Here is a 19,550-nt window from a genome sequence, read left to right as displayed (position 1 = left end):
AGTGACAGCAATTCACTTACTTGTGCTAGAATGAACATCTGCTGCTGCCTTCCTTCCTCAAATAAAGCAGAGAAAGAGTACTTACCTTCCTTTGGGTTGGCTGTCTAAACTTATAAGTTGTTTGAAATAAACCTTCTTTCACCTCAAAACAAATGTGCAGAATAAAAGGAAGGACTGTTTGATGGAAGGGGTCTGTGTTCTAAGAACTAAAAAGTCCTTCAGCACTTGTGTGCTGAGAAAACAAGAGTGAGAAGAACTACAGTTTTTCCAAAGCACATGTTTCTCTGGTATTCCTCATAAGCTTAAATTAGATATCACTTGGTACTATATTTAGCAAATTTGCTTGGAGTCTCAAATGAATTTTTCCAGAGCAAGCTGTGCTCCTGGAAATGCCCATGCCTGCCTGTCAGTGGTATCTCCATCCCAGCCACGTAACACCTCTTGGCTTTCACCAAGGATTCTCCTTTTGCTTTTGATGGCCTGAGTCTCTGTTCCTTTAAAATAAAGATACAATAATAATTCTGAAGGATGCTTTGAAGTATATGGCTCAACAACTTGAATGGGATGTGGATACTTGGATATTCTGAAATGTTGCCAAGAAAGTGCAAAACAATGTTGCTGTCAGAAATTTTTTTGTGAACTCAGCGGATATAGGAGGGAAAATATTGTTGCTTTTAATTTGTGAATATTAATCAACTGAGGAATAGATGTTCTAGTGTTTGGCATTTACGTTTTTGTAAGATTAGAGACATAATAAAGAGTTATGACAAACCTCTTAATAGCTATTTTGCCAAGGCTGTAATGGTGGATGGTTTCTCTAATTCCTGTATTGTGATTCTTGGAAAATATTCTTTTATCTAGGTAACCAGCAATATCCCAGGTTCTGGTACTGTATTAATATTTTACTTTAAGGGATTATTAATAATTAGAAATATTGAGTTGTTGATACTTCCTTAGAACTTAACATCCTTTTGTGAATGAATTGGTGAGCAAGATAGCATGAACCTTTTCCCCCCACTTTGGATTCCTCATTCTCCTGGCATAAGCATTTCTTTGCTAAGTCAGTTTTGAATCCTGTGCTAATTTCTTATTATATATGCAATGTATATGAAATGATGGTGTCTCCATGTTATGCAAAGGAGAAGAGTTACACTTCCAGAAGTTTTGAATGATGTGGGAGCTTCCTTTGGAGAAACAGCGTCATTCAAATTAGCAGATTCTCAAGAATCAGACCACTGCTGAGTTTTGGGTTTCTTTGCAGTTCAGCACATTCATTTTCTGTAGTTTCTTTGAATTTTGAAACAAATTCAAAGCAACCATTGGGTCGCAGGCATGGCTGCCATCACAGCTGGAGTGATATAACAGCAACTCTATTTTTATTTTGTAGCTGATGCTTTTTTCAAAGCTGCAGTGAGCCTTGTTCCTGAAGTGCCAAAAATGATCAGTGTAGATGGAAAGATGCGACCTTCTGATGCCTTCCTCCTGGAATTCCTGTGTAATTTCTTTTCCACATTATTAGTTGTTCCGGTAAGTGGAGTGTGTGTGAGTAGCACACAGGTTACTATAGACTATTTTGACTTTCCTGTTTAAAAATTTAGGATAGATTGGGCTTCTGGAGTGGGAAATGCAGAGATTAGTTTTCTGTGACAAGATGAACTGTTCTGCAAAATCACTCACCCCAATGCAAAATGGGGAGGCAGAACAACTGTGTGGAGGTGGAGGTACAGCACTGCACTCTCAGCAACACCTCTCACTACAGGTGGATTTGGGGTAGAGTGAAATCTCACCATCATTTAATTATGTAAACATCATTTACTGGTGTATTAGCTAAGTATTCAAAAAACACTAATATGTGAGGAGGGGAAAATATAGAGCTCTAGTTCCTATTAGTTTCAGTTACTTTGGTTTAGGTTGCTTAATCATTGGAGTGAAAACAATAATTAGAAGATGTGTTTTGGCATAACTTTCCTCTTCAAATGAATATTTCACAAAGTACTACCATTCTACACCCTTCCCGTTTTTAACTAACTGTCGCATTTAGAGAGAGATGTAATTTTCTCTCCAATATTTTCAGTTATATCTAAAAGACTAGGGGAAATTGTAAATTACCTGTATATTCATTTGTTCTTGGAGTGAGTGGGTTTTTCCTCCTCACTGAAACCTCCCTTATGGTTTTCTCCTTCCTTTTTCCTTTGCCTGTTTGGTGAAGCAGCACTCAGTGTGGTGCTGTTCCCATCCTTGCTGTCAGAGCTGTTGCAGTGGCAGGGTGTCCCCTGTTCAGACACGTGGATGGAAGGGGAAGCTGTCCCTGGGATGTCACTGCTGTCACTGACTGCAGGGGAAGGCTGTGCAGTGACTGGGATCATTAGCAGGTGATGGAAGAAGGGAATGAAACAACCTCTCAGATTCACTAATGAAAAATAACTTGCAACAAGATGCCAGCATTCAGAAATTAGCTTCCCTAACTCTGTTCCCTATTTACAGAAGATCCAAAGGAAGTGTCCCCAGTGGGCTGTGATTTGTCCTGTGTGTGTTGGTGCCACTGCTCCAACTGCCAGCTGGAATTAGCCTGGTGCAGTATAAAGCTGCTTGTAACAACTCCCAGCTTATGTAAAGCAAAGTCTTTCTTTTCATTTCATGTGAAAAGATTGTTGATTGTCTGTAACTGACTTCCCAGTGTAGGAGTTCTTCTGAAACTCATAATTATATGAGTAATACACTACAGCTTACTGATACCATTTTAATAATGAAATCTACCCAGTGTTTAATTTTAGAGGCTTAGCTGTTAAGAAGCTGACAATTAATTTTGTACTGCTCCCCCATGACTACAAAACAAAGCATTTCAAAGTTTGTCTGTGGAGGCTGCCTGGATCGTGTTCTGCTTATGGGTCAAATGGGCATTTTAGATGGAAACTGGAAAAAAATTCAAAGGATTTGCAGGAAGCACACTTAAGAAAAGTAGCTGTCAGCTTTAATTATATTGTAGGTCTGCTTTTATAGAGCTCAAACTGTGACTCTCCACCACTGAATGACTGCAAACAATCCTATTTTTGTTCAGGGGTTGTGCTGTTGGTTTTGACCTGTCTTTTTTCTTCTCTGTAGGACCATCCAGAACAAGGAGTGTTGTTCCTTGTGCGAGGATTACTAAATGTGATCCAGGATTACACTTGGGAGGATAACAGTGATGACAAAATCAGGATTTATACCAATGTTTTGCATCTGCTGTCTGCAATGACTCAAGAAGCATTTATCTACCATGTAGATAAAGGTAATACCTTAGGGGGTTCTGGCTCCTTGCATTCCACCAGGGCTTCTGTAGTATTATCTTATTACCACAGCCAGTTAATGAAGACCAGTGGTAATCAGTCTCACAGGATGGATTATTTGTCTATCCAGTTCCAGGTATTGTAACTTAGAATAATCCAGGAGTTGGCTTCTGGACAGGTGCAGTCTGTTCTTTAAAGTGAATCTGGGCAGAGTGGGTTACTTAATTTGCTTCTGGTGGTGTTGGTGCAAATGCTTATAAATGTGAACTTTTCAAGTAAAGATTATGCATATGAAGGGTTTTAAGTCTAAAGCATCAACTTGATTTATACTTATCGTTGGTGTTTATCCACATTTATTAACAACTCCAGTTTTCAGAATGTAAAGCCTAGTCTTCATTATTTAAATGATGTATTTGCTGCTTTGAAGGCAGGCTTTGAGTTCTGGAAATTGCAGTAACTTACAAAAATATTCAGAATAGCTAGAAAATTCTAAAGATTTTACATTTTGAAGAATAGCTGTCATCTTTTTTTGTAATAATTTTTTGAATATTTTGATATATGCTATAAAATTTGCATATTTTCCTTCTGATTATAGATTACTAAATTAAGGTAGAGTAATAAATTAAAATTCTTTAAAGCATCCTGAAGATTAATGAGTCAGAGAGGCCTGATGGTTTGACTTTGTTGCACACTTTCACAGAGGGGAAGGCTGGAAAGTGTTCTGCAGTTCTGGTGAATAGTCTGTCAGATTTACCACCCATGACAAAACACCTCTTGCAGTTATTGCACAGAAAACAGCTGTCAGTGGAAGTGCTACTCTGTAGTAAATCTGCTGTTCAAATTCTGTAAGGAAGTGTGCTTTAGCTTTTTCTTTCACTCCATTTTCTAGATGACCAAAATAGCTGCATAATCCCAAGATGAGAAGTCTAAATAAATTAGATTTTAATGGAGAGAAGCATGGAAATATAAATTAGTCATTTTCCCCCTGTAGTAGGGCAATGGGAGTTTTTTTCCAGGTGGACCTTGTACCTTAGCTTATTGAAATGAAGTTTACTTGGAAGCAGGGGATTATCTTTTATCTTTAGTGCTTTCTGATTTACCTAGAATATATTTAAGCCTAAAAATTTCTTTTACCCTACTTCTTAATAGAACATAAATAAATTAGGGCAGAAGACATGTTTAAAATCACAATTATATAAGCTGTAAAAACTTGAGCTCTCTCCCTCCTGAGAATCCTTTAAGGTCTTTGAAACTAAAAATACACTTCTTGAATTTCTATCCATCACTTTGAGGTAATAATGGGTTTATTTTAAAGGGGAAAAAAAGGCAGTTCTTTTGAAAATCTGGTTATTTTTACTAAATAAAACACAAATTGTTTGGCCCACTGCTGCTGCCATTGTAGATGATGGCCATACTCTTCTAAAGTGATGGAAGCAGGGAATCTGTCTGTGGAAAACCTGAAAATTGACATAATCTGTTGCTTCACATTGAGTCTAGGAGATATTTGTGAGCCTGGCTGCATCCAGGAATACAAGACTGGCTTTAAGCTAAAAGATTCTTCTCAGTGTTTTGCTCTTAAAATCAAAAGGACATGGTAGGCAACCAAGTGGTAGGCACTTAAAAACAGTTCTGTGTGTGTTTCATGGAGGAGGGTCATTTTATGACTTCCAAATGCGGTCTCCTATCGATATATGATGTTTCCAATAGCAAATAAATGTACAGCTCTTTAGCCAGACCTAAGCTTGAATTCATCTCTGCAGTTGATTCCAATGATGCTCTCTATGGTGGAGACTCCAAGTTCCTGGCTGAAATTAATAAACTGAGTGAGACAGTGGTGTCACAGATCCTGGATCACCTGAAAACCCTGGGAAAGGAGGAGGTATGTTCTCACTCAGCTTGAGTCAATACAAAACCAAAAGTAATTTGGGGTTGAAGCGACAGAACAGCTTTGACCAGGACTTGGTCTTTTCAAAAGCTTCAGGAACCTCATAAAAAAAGGAAATTGGATATTTTAACTTGTTTAGAAAGTGAGACCATCACATAGGCAGGCTTGTGGTGGACACCTAATGATGTCCAATTCTGTAATGAGCAAAGTGAAAATTCACAGTTAGTTTATTACAGGGGAAAATACAATGAAAGCCACCTATAATTATAAAAGTGTCAGATCCCAGGCACTGAGATGATGTCAGGAGAGAGGTACAGAGGGAGGAAATAGTTGTTTTGTCTTTACTCTGAGTTTAGTATATCTGTTCAATATAAAATAAAGAAAACTCTAGGCTGCTTATTGGATTTCTTGATTGGAATTCAGAGGCTCTGAGGGATCAAATCTAGCTTAATGGATTGTATGTGAAAGGCAGGTGACTGATGTTTGCTGAAATAATGAGAACTCACTGTTCTGTTAATGTACCTGTTTCTGAGAATGGACAGCTTCCCAGGCAGCCCTTACTGGATGGCTGCTATTGATAGCAACCCTGTGGCTGCTGGCCTGGCATGGGAGGGCAGGGTGTGATTGATTGGATGGAATTTTTTAGATGGGCTATTTGCACAGTAGCCCAGAGTGTTTGCCAATACAGAATGTGTTAAGTGATACATATTGGGAGGACACTGTGCTAAGTTTAGCCTTTTCTCTGCTTTTGCTATCCTGTTTGTCCTTCCTTGAGCAATGGCAGAGATGGAAGATGAAATTATCCTTTGCTCAGATCCTCTACATCTGAGGTGATTGTACACATCACCTCAGGGAACAGCAGTTCTTTTTCAGAACAGCAGCAGCAGAAACAACCATTCTAGCACAGCTAAGAATGTCCAGTGTTCCAGGTTTTGGAAGGAAATTTAAACAGTTTTCAGGAATGTGGGTTGTATATTAGGGATTTTTTTGCATCTGACTCCTGTATGGAATTTGTGGGTAGGAATGTTTGTAGTGCTTGGAATCCATGGTTTCTGAAAGGCCTTTTTTTGTTTGTTTTCTCTTTTCAAGCATGCTTTGAGTAGGGAGACCCTGTGTTACTTCACTGAGGCTGTTGTTGCACAGACAACTGGATTTAAGGCTAAGCAGCATAGATACAGGTGCTTGGCCTGCCTTTGCCTCTGCAGCCTTGGATTTGCTTCTCTGTCCATCCTTATTTACAAAGAGGGACCATTTGTTTTGCTTTGTTGAGTCCAAGTCATGGAGAGATTTAGATAAAAATTGCTTTGTAAGAATAGTTGTTTGAGGAAGCTGTTGTTGCTGAGGAAATAGAAGTGATGAGAATATTGTCAGAGATCTCTAATTGTGCTAAAGTAAAGCTGGTCATAAAATCACTGTGGTATTTGGATTGCTTCAGTGTTGGTGACCTTTTATTATTCATCTTCTTGGCTGCTCATTTAAATGAACAAGGCTCTAATGATTTTGTGTTTTTATTGGTTCATTTCCTTTAAAAGCTATAAAGGAAAATAAATTTTTCTCACAATAAAATCCTTTCACCAAAATGGCAACTTGGAAGAGAACAATGCATCTTATTGTTAACACAGTGTGGTCTTTTCACAATATTAGAGAATGCTTCATTTGTGTGACAGTGCTGGAATGGAAATTTTTAGTTCTGGACAGTTCTGTAAAGTTCAAGCTGTTTCTGGTCAAGAGAACAGTGAATCCTCTCTGCTTTGTGTGAGGGGAAAACTGCTCTTATGCTCCTTAAGGTCCTTCCTCAGCAAATTTAGGGGAAGTAGCTACAAAAATGGTGCAAATGTGTTCATATCACGAGAGTTTCAGTGAAAGAATTGCAGGGAAAAAACATCTTTGGTTAAAGAAATAAATAAAAGTAGAATAGACTGGGGGGGAATAAAGCCTGAAGTTGCATTAATTTAGATTAATGACAGTGGTCTCTAAAAATTTATAGATAGGGTGCTCTAAGTGCAAGGTTGGTTGGTGGGAGGGTGATTTCTATGCAGTTGTAGGGAGTCTGGAGTTATGAGTGTGTCAGACCTACATTCTGTGCTGTGCAAAAGTGGGATGAGATGTAGGAGTCCTGAGTAATTATTTTATTTACAGCAGCTTATGTTGATTTACAGCTAGTGCTGTTTGCTGCATTTTGAATGGAGAATGAAAACCCTGACTGTATCTTTATGTCTGCAACTCTTGCTGTGTGTCACAAAGGGACACCCTTTGAACTCCTGAGGGTTCAGAGAGGCTGGTGAGGTTAAGCTGGGTATTTTGGGATGAGTGTACATGAACATGGGAATATTTTTGTTTTCATGCTAGACCCTGAAGAGGCAGAGCCAGCTGGCTCTCTATTTCTTTAACACCATTCTGGCTCATGGGGACCTACGGAACAACAGACTGAACCAGCTCTCAGTCAATCTCTGGAATCTTGCTCAGAAGCATGGCTTTGCTGACACCAAGACTATGGTAAGGGAAGGAGACAGAAAATGCAGAGAGTTTTTTAGTTCTTAATATCTTTTCCAATCTTTATTTGGGAAAAGGCAACATTTCAACATTTTCTCGAACTGAATAAACCTCATCTCTTCACAAGCTACTATTTAAAAAAATAAAATTATCTTAAAATGCCAACAAGTTATTTTTCTAAATGCTTCTTAATGAACAGGCAACTTGTCTTATTTCAAGTGGTCTGTATATTTCTAGAATTTTAATAGTATGACAAGCATTAAGGAACCTGAAAGTGTTGGTTGTTCTTAACTACTAGAAAACTAGCTTTAAGAGAAATACTGCATTTTCATTTTGTGGAGGAACTGTTTGGTGAAAGCTTGTAAAGTGGCATTTGAGAGCCTTTAAGAAACATGTACATGATAATGAGCATGATGTAAAACATCTTCACAAAGATGAACTGATGGCTGTGAAATGAGACACTGAAAATCTCCAAATACCTTTCTTTTCAAATCTAGGTGAAAACCCTGGAATACATCAAGAGGAGGAGCAAACAACCTGAAATGAGTCATTTCACAGACTTGGCCCTCCGGCTTCCTCTGCAGTCCAGGACCTGATGGGTGCCTCTTCCAGGGAGTCACCTGCACAAGGGAGCAGGGAAGCAAGGCCAGAAATCACTGATCCACACTCACTGCAGGAGCTCAGTGTATTGTGACTTTCCTTGGTGAGACACATTTACTTGGGCACAGCAAAGGTAAAACTGTTCTGAGTGCAATAATTTAACCTGAGTAGCTGTATCCAGTTTTACCATAGCATTGTTTTTTTAAATGCTGATTTACATTCAGTAAACAGTTATCTTGAACCTCTATGGTTGCAAAAGCCTTTTGAGATCTAATCTGTTGTAACTTTAACAAAAAAGGAAGATAATCTGTAGAAATGAGTTCACAGCCTCAAAACTTCATCCCTCTTGCAGAATACTCATTCTCCTCTGCAGAAAGCAGCATTTCAATAGAACACCGAGTTGTCTCTCTGCTTTGGGATGCTGCCAGTATTTGCCTGGCTGGTTCCAGTAGCAGAGAACAATGGCTGAGGTGTTACTGCTCTAATTTCTACTATACATTTACACAGACATGTTTATGTTTTCATTTTAGTCCAGTGGTGTTTTGTAAAATGGAAGGAATCTAAGTGTTGCAAAGGAAAATGGAAATTATGCAAAGTCCTCTGTATTTGCAAAGTACTATCACTGAATAAAACAACTTGCAGTTCATCTGTGTGTTCTGGGGGAGTTTGTGTATACAAATCTATCACCTTACCCTTCTGGAATTTAGTCACACATACTGTTATTATTTCTAATAAAATTTCACTCTCACCCCTTATACCCCATGGTAAGAAGCCATGTTGAGATCTAATATTTCTACTTTTGTTTAGTGGGTTTTTTCCCTCCTTGCCAGACAAATAGCTGAGGGCTTGAATTCAGCATTTGTTTCAAACCAGAAGAGAAAACAGAACCTTAACTACCTGAATTCCAGTAAAACAAGAGCTAAAACCTAGAGGGGCTGGTGGGAGCTGGTGCTGAACACTGAGAGCACTGATGCAGATCAGCCTCATGTTGAGGTAGGGGTGATTTAAATGCACTTTAAAGGAGAAGGTTTTCTCCAAGAAGTTTAGATCCTGCAGGAGGAGCATCTCCCTCTTCCCAGATACAGGAATGGATTCATGGCAACTCCTTAAGATGGAGTCTCAGCATAATTTTTACTTCCTCTCAAGAGTTGCCCAAAATGCATCAGAACCCAGTGCTGTTAAGTGTGTTTTCTGCTGGAGGCAGATGCTTTCAGGTAGAGCAGTCCATTACAGGAAACTCTTGTGGAAAAGTGAAGCTGTCTTAAAAGATAAAGAAATGTAGTAGTTCTATTGTTGCTACTCTCCAAAATGCTTATACTTCCATTTTTAGGTAACAGCTGCTGATTGAAAATCCAATTGCGAGAGCATAGATCAAATATAGAGGATGTTCAATGCTATCTGTTATTATAAGGAAGATGTCAGATTTTTAAGAATTACTTTCTGAGTTAAAGTTTGCCCTCATCAAATTTGAGAGCACACCACTAATGTGTTTTCAAAGTAAAGCACCATCATTTTGTACCACTGAGTGTAAAAAATGTGAAGATTTTACAGAACAATAAAATCCTTTGGAATCACTTATGATATAGATAAAAGTAAGTTTATTAAATCAGCATTTTTTTAAAAATTACTGAATTTCAACTAATTGCAGGCATGGCGCACATCTTCAGTCTTTGAAGGAGGCTGTCTCTTGCCTTGCAGAACTTAATAAAGGTTTCAAAAACTTACTGTTTGGATGAAGTGAGGACTCAGCTCCACTGGTAAATGTAGCTGAAAACTTGAACTTCAAGGACTTCATAAACGAAATTTCATCGGCATTTTGATATTTTATTTCAAGTAAAAAAATGTAGAAGGCAAAAAGAAATTTTCCTCTCTTTATTACTTCTGAGTTTTAATCTTCAAATTTTATAGATCTAGATGCATGTTTGTCTATGTATCCTTTTTTGTTGGCATTAGGCTGAAATCCAAGACCAATTCCTCTGTGTTGCTTGAAGTCCATTGCTTTATCAAACTCCATCTTCAGAGCCTGCTGTAACTTCTCCTCCCCTTGCTGGTTCAGAGCCATGTTTGGTTTGTTTGGAGTTGCTGAAGAACTTTGGATAGGCACAGAACCCTTTTTAAAACCACCCAACAGTCTAAAAAACTTATTTTGTTCCTCAGAACTTTTAAAAGTAGCTGTACTCCACTGTCCAAGGTTCATTTCCTGTGAGGCAAAACAAAGTTAACACTAAAATTAGGAGATAGCAAGACCAAGGAAGACAATTTCCGGCTGTGTACCATGAGAACAGAACACAGAAGCCTGACAGGGGCACAGAGCTGGGAGCTGTTATTCCATGGGCAGAACCTCTCCAGGGATGTGGTACCAGACTGACCTGACTCTGCCTCAGTGCACCTTCAGCATTTCAGCCATTTCACCTGGAACCAGGGGTTAATGCCCTTGGAGAAGCTCCTTTCCCTCTGTCCCTGGCTTTCTGCTCTCTCTTTACCCAGCTCCAAGAGCCAGACAGCATCTCTTATTCTAGGAAAACTGTCAGACTTACTCCTCTTACACTGTCACTTTGTAGGGTTATCTTTTCATTCTCCCACTGCCTGGTTAGGGAGCTGCTGTTTTCAGCAGTGTTTGTTAGTTGTGGACACTGTTCAATCTGGCTTATAAGCTTTAAGTAATATTTACATTCTCATCCTACTAATTACAATTAATATTACAAGGGTGCACAACCAGAGGGCCTCCCCTGTCAACAGGACCAAGTCTAATTCTCTTAAAGCCTCCCCTCCCCTGCAGTTTGCTGGGTTCTTTGTATTTACTGTATTTGCATTTAACTGCCCTCTCTAAACTACTTCACCCCTTCAGGATTTTTCTTCTGGCTGTAGATTCTGGCCCCTTTCTGAGGAGGCAATATCCAGCTAAAATGAGATTTCAGCTGTTTGTGGAAAACCCCAGATACACCATAGGATTTACAGAGTTCATGAACTTTTGGCTTACCTAAGAACAGGCTTCATTATTCAAGACTGTATTTGACTCCTGAGCTATAGCTATGCAGTCACTTATAAATATTTTTGGCAGTTTACTCAGATTTTTTTCTTTAAAATTGGGCATGATATTAAATGGCAGAATGTCTGATTATTAATTAAACAGATTAAGCTGGCTACATCAAACGAAAAAAATGTGAATTCAGTGGTATGTTTATGTCAGCCTGAAATCCTTCCAACAGAACAGTTGCATGAAACAGTCCTTCTCCAGCAGACAGCCAACATCACACACAGCATGCTACACAACTGCAGGAAAGCTACAGCAGGGGTTTGAGGTAAAAAAAAAGCAAGGCTGGAGTATCATTCACTATCACAGGCCAGAATACCTGGTATGAAAGAAAGCTACCCATAATACTTCAGCCTTTTGACCTTGCAAGTTAGTGCACAAGCCAGTCTGTGACACAGACATATGCACACACATCCAGATACACACAAGACACAGATAAATAAATATAAGTCCTCCCTTTGCAATGGGAGACATCTGCACTGATGCAGATATAATTATGGCTTGTCAAAACTCTGTTTTTAAGTGAGCTGCTGGCAGGCACTACACACAGCTTCTGCTGAAGCATTTCCAGCTCACTTTGTGGAGCTGATGAATTAGTTTTCACAGCTTCTATTCTTCTGCATACTACTAAACAGAAACAGATCAGTGCCAAAGAACTGAGATCTCCTGCCAAGGATGTCATTTTTCTCAATGACTCCCGAGACTATTAGACAGTTGTAGTTCCAGAGCTATGAGACTCCCTCCCACTATGTTAGATCTACAGGAGCTGTTTCTGCCATTTGTTTGAGGCATATTCCAGCTTTCTAGGCATTCTGGCAGTCCTGCAAAACAACAGAAGCCTGAATTACTTAGCAAAGCTTTCTCTCCACCTCAGTCTTCTTACCCCTGGCTAAACACTGCAGCAAGCTTCAACAACCTTACTGGGAATGTGTCAGGAGCCAGATGAGTAGGATACAAAAGCAAAGAATCAGGAATCACCCTCCAAAGAGGTGGGGGAAGATGCAGAAGCCATGAGAGGACTGACTCTGAACATCACACACCTGTGTTAACAGCTGCCATCCCTTTACCTTTCCATGTGTGTTCCTGTTGCTGAAAGTGTTCAAAGTCTTGCAGGTAAGAAATCAGAAACACTTCAGTGACTGCTGCCCAAAAATCTATTTCACAGTAAGCAGAAAATGCTTCTGTAGCAATTTCTGATGGCTCATTCTCCAGAGGAACCAGAGAAAATGTTCTTTTTGAGGAGTGATGATGGGAACTGGAGCACTGTGCAGTGGCAAGGAGTTCAGTGCTCAGCTCTCAGACTCTGGGCACTGAACCAAGCTGTTCTATAGCATGACCTGCAATCTGCAGTAGAAGGAACACTGCTGTACACGAGCCACATACAAAAGGAGCACAGTGGTTTTTACAGGAACCTGCCCTGGAACACAGTATTTCCATGAGGCTGAGGTCTAAACTCATACATCACCTGTCCCACTTTGGAACTGAGAGCCTTGGTTTTGCCAGATTCTCTGTCAATTTCTTCTTGCAGGGCCTGCCGCCTCACCTAGTGTGCAGAAAATGACACATGCAGCATAAGACTCTGTGTCCAGTGTGTTAAATAACAGTTAATTCACAATGAAATAGTAAGAGAAAAACAGAATAATTCGTTATCTTCAGAATTTTGCAAGGAAAATTAAAAGGTGCGTGGGATCCTTTCATACACTCAACATGAGAACTGCAATTTTTAGTGTCTGTTAAATGAGTGCTTTGCTGTATCAAGTAAGTCTAATTTTCTAACTGCCTGCATTGATGAGAGGCAAAGAAATGTCTTTAACTTAGTAAGTTAATTAGTTCTGACATTGACTGTACATTTTGGACTTAACCCACATGTAAAGCACATTTTAAGCAGAGCTTTATTGAGGGAAATTTAGGCAAAGATAAGCAACAAAGCATTTTTTTTGTATCAATTCCTATGCATATTTTAAATGCTGATTTGCTATAGATCTTACTCGGTTAGGACAAAGCATACCTTGTCTATGTTAATTTCATCACAGTTTCCTTTCTTTTCCTTCACAATAATTACACCATCTAGATGTTCCTGTAAAACAGGAAAAAAGCTTGTATGAATTTTATCCATTCTGATTAATTAGAATTTACACAGCTCTTACCACAAAAGTAGTTTAAAAAGTAAGCAATCAGTAGTACTGTTCAGGGGCAAGAAGAAATAGTCAGCTCTAAGATGAAAATGCCAATTAAATCTGTGTATTCCTATGGAAAAACCTCACAGAGATTTTTTTTCTTTTAATCAAGAGAAATGATTTTTGGATTTACACATTATTAGGGACCTGCCAACAACACTGGCATGCACAGTAATGTTTGCAGGCAGAGTAATTTCAAATTAAACCACTCTGTGAAAGCTTAAATTTATACTTGAAGAAAGGCACAGAGACAGTGAAAGTTAAACAAAAATCGAAATTGGAGGTAAAATAACTAAAGGTCTCTCTGACACAAATGCACAAAAGCCAATCAAGAGCAGCTGCACTGTGCTCCCTTGTGGATGAAGGTGCCAGGAGAGGCAGAGCTCACACAGGAACTGTCCCCTGCAATGGCAGCCAGCAGCACCTGATGCCAAATCTGAGAGCAAGGAACAGGGAGCTGATGGAAGAGACAGCAGCTCCAGAAGGAATGGATGTCTGGATGGCAGGAGGTAAATCTGGGCAGAGCCACGCACAGCCAGATCCTGATCACATCTCCAAAGTGCAGCCCTTCTGCAGCCTCTGCTCCCAGTGAGTGGCATCCCTAAACCAGTGCCCCCAGCCTTTCTCTCCCAAATTTGTAATCAGGAGAAGCTTTTTGGGCATCCAGTACAACAGGGTAAGTCATAAGTACAGGATAATGGTAAATGAGAGCCATAAGCTTTAGACCAGCCTGGAAAAAGTGGCCAAAGGGGAGATTTATTGATACAGCTAACATAATAAACCAAGCATGAAACAGCCAGGGAAATGACAAGGAAAAGATTTGTAACATACTTCTGTCAGCAGAACCTGCTGTTACTTTTTTGAGGCTTTAGTTCTATTAAAAGCTATCAGTGATTTACCTCATTTTCCAAAGCTACCTTTCATACCCTGCTTTCACACACACACAAGTACATGCACTATTAAAAATGGGAGAACACTGTCTGCAGGAGGGAGAGCTTGTGCTCTTGGAAGAAAAGAAGAAACCAAAACCAACCCTCAATTTACTTCTAGATGGCCTGGTACTGTCTTTTCAGATCTATTAAAACAAGCAGGTAAACGGTCCTGACAAGACTCTGCAAACAACTGCAGCAGATTTTTTTCCTTTTAGCTGGAAGGAGGGAGCAGCCCCATCCCTGCTCACTCCCAGCACGGTGCTGACCTGCTGAGGGCTACTGAGTGGAAAAAACTACCCCATGGAGGGCTGCCAAGCTGCCTCCAACTTCATGGAAAAGGAGCACACTCACATGTGGTGGGGTTCTGCTGTCTGCTGGCAAGCAACATCAAAGCAGTGAACTGAGTGCTCATCCTCCTCACTGCCCCAGCTGACTGCAATGGCATCCCACCAGAAAAACACCAAGCACTGATATTAACTGGGTATCACTCCACATTGTCTTTAAAACCTGCTCTTTTACTTGCAGGGCAAGCCCATGATTTTTAAGGCATGCAGAGCCTTGTGTGACATGCTGTAAATTAAAACATTTCAGGACTGTGGCACAGTTAAATGCAAGACCACATTATCAGCCACATTATTATTATTAGTGCAGTGTCTTTTGGCCTGGCAGGAACTAGGAACTCACTAGAACTGATTAACCCAGACCTCTCAATCGTCAGATTTTCTTTTGAGTAGTTTCTTATTATTAAAGGAGCTGCCTATGGGAAAGAGGAACAAAACATGCATCACACTACTCCCTTCTCCTCAAGTTTGCAAGGTATTTGCTGTGGTTTCCATATTAACTGGTCATGAAAGTTTACATGTCATTGTAGGGCTTATCTTGCCCTTACACAATATAAGCAGCTGCAAAATCCAAATAATGTCCAACAATCTCAAAAAGGCAATGCCAATTTAATTAGAAAATATATCCTGCAATAAAACCGCCCTGTCCTTTTGAAAGGTCAGAAGGAGAAATCCAACTTGAAAGCTCCAAACATCTGCTCACCTCATGACTGATAAGCACACACACTCCCCTCACAAACCCCTGTGAAAAAAAGCTGTATCTGGGTCTCCACATGCATCTAAATTCAATTATTAGCACTAGACACCAGGCAGCTGCCAGGTTTCCATAGAACTTGAGGAAACCACATCTGAGTGCATGACAAAGCAAACGTGCAAAAATCTCCAGTGATACCTTCTTAACTAGTGCTTGACATTTTAATAAGCCAAATATTCCAAATTCTTGATAGAAAGCAACTGGAGGGCAGCTTCCCATCACCCACAGAAATAAAAACAACCTCCCAGGAACTTGCAATGTGCTGGTTTCAAAGTTAAGTTTAAGCAGCTACATATACAGATAGATACCTATTGATTTTCTGAGCATCTCACAGCTTAACTCCCAATGATAACAACAGAAGTTGGGCATTTAGGTACTAACTTTTGACACCCTTAGCTTTAAAATATAACTTTGATCAGATAAAGAAAAAAAATCTGTATTTCAAATATTTCATCATGATCATTTTACCTCAGAAATGGCAAGTACTGCAAGTTTCAGGGATGGGATTTCCTGACCAGTCAGTCAGGATACAATCCCAGTTACCCTCAGTTATAATTTACACAGTTCTTACATCTACTTATTTTCCTGCATAGATTTATTGTTTTAATTAAAACTGCCTCTTTAGGTCTTTAGTACCTTTCTATCAGAATTTGTATTTCAATGCTCTTGGCCCAGTCTACACTTAGCATTCCTAGGATTTTCTCTGAAGTTTTGTTGGAATTAGTCAACAGGTTTTAGCTAACTTTCCCCTTTATTCCTAACATTACATAACTCCAGCAGTGACAGCAGCAAAGCTTGAGGAAACTCTAACAGTCAGATGAACTCCTGCTGCCAGGGTAAATGACAAGGTATTCAGCTCCTGTTTTATGGAGAGTGTTGCCACTTTGCTAAGAGCAACTGAGCATTTATGACTGTACAAACCCACTCTATTTTGGGGCCAATACTTGCTGCTAGCTGTAGTATTTACATTTTCACAGCTGAAACACTGTGTGATGACAGCAGCAGGCATCAGTGCCTCCCCAGGTGTCACAGGATCAGCTCAGCTGGACTTGGACCCCTCTATGGGCCCTTCCTTTAGGAGCTGGGCTGGCTGATCCCAGTGGGTCCCTCCCAGCTCAGGATGTCCTGTGAGCTGTGCCATGCACGGTGTGCCATCTGTGGGCTGTGCCATGCTGAATGTGCCACCCTGTGAGCTGTGCCATGCAGAGTGTGACACCCTGTGGGCTGTGCCACGCTGAATGTGAAACAGACCAGCTGATCCTGCCTCCCCACACCCAGGGGGACCCTCAGTGACCTCAATGTCACCAAGAGCAGAGTACCCTGCAAAGCAGGGAACTGCCCCAAAGGCTTCCAGTTCCTCAGCAGGAGGGTGCAAAGCTGCCCTCCTCTCCACAACTCACCACTGACTCGTTCCACGGGGATTCTGTCTTGATCTTTTTCGCATGTGCTTTTGAACCTGGCTCTTCAGCTGAGTCCTGCGGGGGCATTTTTTTCCTTTCTTTCCTTTTTCTGTCACACAGCACACGATTACTATTGCATAATGCCCCATCCACACACTCAGCTCGCTCCATTTCACTCTCTTTGTTCTTCCCATTGTTTTCTAGTAGTATTTTTTGGCTTTTAGAAGCACTGTCATTGTTTGAAGAAACTTCTGAGTATGTTGTTTCCTTTTCCTTTTTCTTAATCTTCTTCTTTTTCTTCTTACTGACTTCATTATTATACTTGAAATTCTTCCTGAGTTTCTTTCCAGACAGCTCTTCTTCCTCAAGCTCAACTTCTTGCTGCGCTGGGAGATGCTTATCAGGAATGCTGTGCCTGCAGTCTTGCTTATCTTCACAGGTTGAGGAAGAAACAGCTTTTTTTTTCTTCTTCTTCCTCTCTTTGATACACCCAAAGTTCTTAATTTTGTCCTCTTCCTCTCTGCTTGTCCATGTAAATTCCCAGGAATTATGTTTCTTCCTTTTTCTAGAGTCACTTAATGCAGTGGGGCTACCAGGAACTCGATGCATGTTGTCCTCATTATCTGCCTGTGGTAAAAAGCAGTCAGACTTATCTTTCTTTTTATTTTTCTTCTTTCTTACATAACTCTCCCCACCATTCTGGGCATTATCTGTGTCATAGTCCTCACCCATAAAAACTGCTTTCTGTGAAGTGTATTTGTGGGTGTTTTTACAGACTTTTGCAGACTGCCTTTGTTCACTGTCCTGGATGTCCTCTAATGAAAAACTGCACTTCCTCTTTTTTTTCTTTGTTACCTCACCATCCAATTCCAAATCCAAAGCAGTATTCTTCCTCTTTTTTTTAAAAGATAATTCATTTTTCTTAGTACCATCTGTGTGATGATTTGAAATCTCCACATCACTACTCTCATTATTCTCCAAGGAGAAATGACAATGGACTTTTTTTTTCTTCTTTTTGAAGATTTTAATTTGTTCCTCTGATTCCTCTTGAAGCTGTAAATCCAGATGACCTTTTCTATTCACAAAGCTTTCTAAATGATCTTCCCTGAGTAATTCAGAGCCATCTTTCTTCTTCTTGTTTTTCTTATTATTCTTTGGTTGCAGTTTGTGTAAGCACTCATCTTTTAAATTTTCCTTTTTCCTGCTCTTCTTTTTTTCCTTGAGACGGCCATTGTCCTCAGTTTTAATGACAGTTTTAACATCTTCCTCAATTTTAATGACAGTCTTCACCTTTTTCTTCTTCTGTACAGGCTCCTCATGAATGTCTTTTCTCTTTTTGTTTATTATCATTCTAAAAAAGGATATGAAGATGTTAGTGAACTGCTTCAAAGAGATGATGCAAGTCCTAATCTACTTGGTCCTCCTTTATTCTGAAACCATTCCTGATCCCCCGTCGTCCCTGACTCTCCAATTTCAGTCTGCTTTCCATGATGGGGAACCAGAACATACTGACATACAGAAAACACTGTTTATGGGGTGATTCTTTTTATGATGTTATTTAGCGTACCTTGTCTTAGCTAGTTTGCAAGGTTTTATTTGTCTGTTTCACAGCAGCAGAGAATAACGTTCTCACAGAAATACCTACCCTCCAAATGTCCTTTCTAAACGGCAAAATATATCAGTGTGTACATAGAAATACAATTATTTTTCCAGATAGCTGTGACTTTTCACTTAACACTGAACTTCACACGGCTTTACGCCCACTCAGCATTACAAGACCCTTGCAAGGCACCTGATTTATTACCTTAAACTTGCTTCTATCTGATTTCCTATCCTTGCTCTCCGTTTCTTTTCTCAGGACATTTATGCCAACGAATTGGTCACAACAGAGCAGCCTTTAGCAGCCGCTTACTGAAAATCTCAATTATTCCTACTCGGTTTGCAGCAACATCACTAAGGCACGCTGTCAAACCGCGGAGAGAGCCCCGAGCCCAGCCCAGCCCCTCTCGCTGTGCGTCCGGGCCCACCGCGCCCACCCCGGCGAGGGGAGGGGGTGTCAGCCCGAGTCCCGCCCCGCTCCGGGCCCCGGCACGGCCCCGCCGCCACAGCATCCGTGCGGGCCGTGCCGTGCCGGTCCCTGTGCCGGCCATGCCGTGCCGTACCGTGCCGTGCCGTACCGGGCCGTGCGGCGCTCACCTCCCGCGCCACGTGCAGCGCCCGCCGCCGCTCCGGAAGCGATCGCGCCGTGCCCGCCCCGCCCCGCCCGGCCCCGCGCGGGCGCTGCCGGAGCCGTTGCCGCGGTGACGATCGGGACGCGGGCATGGCGGAGGGCGGGCACGGCGCAGGTGGGAGCCCCGGCCCCGGCTCCGCTCCGAGCCCCCGCGCCCTGCCCTGCCCGCTGCCCTGCCCGCCTCCCGGCCTGGGGCCGCCTGCTCCTCTCGCCGGGCGCGGGGCTGTGCCCGCCCCACAGAGCGCCCACAGCCACCCTGATCCACGCCGGCACCACGGCCACGAGCGGTTCTGCTCGTGGGCCTTATGGTGCTTTTATTGCCATATGCATTTATTGGTTTTATTGCCTTATGTTGCTTTTACTGCTTTCCCCACAGACGCCCTTGGTGTGTGTTTGTGCTGCAGTCAGGCTGCTGCGAGCCTGTGTCAGGGCCTCTGA

At 41.1% G+C, this 19,550-nt stretch overlaps 3 protein-coding genes across 5 annotated transcripts in view; 2 read left to right on the top strand and 1 right to left on the bottom strand.

Moving 5' to 3' along the window:
- VPS35L (VPS35 endosomal protein sorting factor like) overlaps window positions 1-10,044 on the top strand; it is a 44,455-nt gene extending 34,411 nt beyond the window's left edge. The window contains exons 27-31 of the mRNA XM_030958068.1: window positions 1,388-1,527; window positions 3,103-3,268; window positions 5,027-5,145; window positions 7,501-7,647; window positions 8,142-10,044. Coding sequence (XP_030813928.1) covers window positions 1,388-1,527; window positions 3,103-3,268; window positions 5,027-5,145; window positions 7,501-7,647; window positions 8,142-8,240 — 671 coding nt within the window. The 3' untranslated portion in view covers window positions 8,241-10,044. The remainder of the gene's footprint in view (window positions 1-1,387; window positions 1,528-3,102; window positions 3,269-5,026; window positions 5,146-7,500; window positions 7,648-8,141) is intronic.
- KNOP1 (lysine rich nucleolar protein 1) lies at window positions 9,820-19,116 on the bottom strand. Of its 3 annotated transcripts, none has more exons than XM_030958072.1 (5): window positions 19,079-19,116; window positions 16,883-18,233; window positions 13,287-13,355; window positions 12,744-12,821; window positions 9,820-10,444 (listed from the first exon to the last, which is right to left on the bottom strand). In XM_030958072.1, the coding sequence occupies exons 2-5, from the start codon at window positions 18,230-18,232 to the stop codon at window positions 10,133-10,135; spliced, it is 1,809 nt and encodes a 602-aa protein (XP_030813932.1). In that variant the 5' UTR covers window position 18,233; window positions 19,079-19,116; the 3' UTR covers window positions 9,820-10,132. The 3 variants fall into 3 exon arrangements, with proteins under 3 accessions (XP_030813932.1, XP_030813930.1, XP_030813931.1); XM_030958070.1 differs by having other exon boundaries at window positions 19,045-19,101; XM_030958071.1 differs by having other exon boundaries at window positions 19,060-19,099.
- An 86-nt stretch (window positions 19,117-19,202) lies between these two features.
- Window positions 19,203-19,550, top strand: part of IQCK (IQ motif containing K) — a 33,353-nt gene continuing 33,005 nt past the window's right edge. The window contains exon 1 of the mRNA XM_030958454.1: window positions 19,203-19,227. Coding sequence (XP_030814314.1) covers window positions 19,203-19,227 — 25 coding nt within the window. The remainder of the gene's footprint in view (window positions 19,228-19,550) is intronic.

The sequence above is a fragment of the Camarhynchus parvulus genome, chromosome 14 (assembly GCF_901933205.1).
Source record: "Camarhynchus parvulus chromosome 14, STF_HiC, whole genome shotgun sequence".
NCBI lineage: Eukaryota > Metazoa > Chordata > Aves > Passeriformes > Thraupidae > Camarhynchus > Camarhynchus parvulus.
This window is presented reverse-complemented; position numbering and strand designations above follow the sequence as displayed.

Coding starts and splice junctions, on each gene's coding strand:
- KNOP1 (XM_030958072.1), bottom strand. CDS start 18,232: ATGATAATAAACAAAAAGAGAAAAGACATTCATGAGGAGCCTGTACAG. Junction 13,356..16,882: donor CCCCGTGGAACGAGTCAGTG/GTGAGTTGTGGA, acceptor CCTGTTTTACAG/GAACATCTAGATGGTGTAAT. Junction 12,822..13,286: donor ATGAAATTAACATAGACAAG/GTATGCTTTGTC, acceptor TCTGCACACTAG/GTGAGGCGGCAGGCCCTGCA.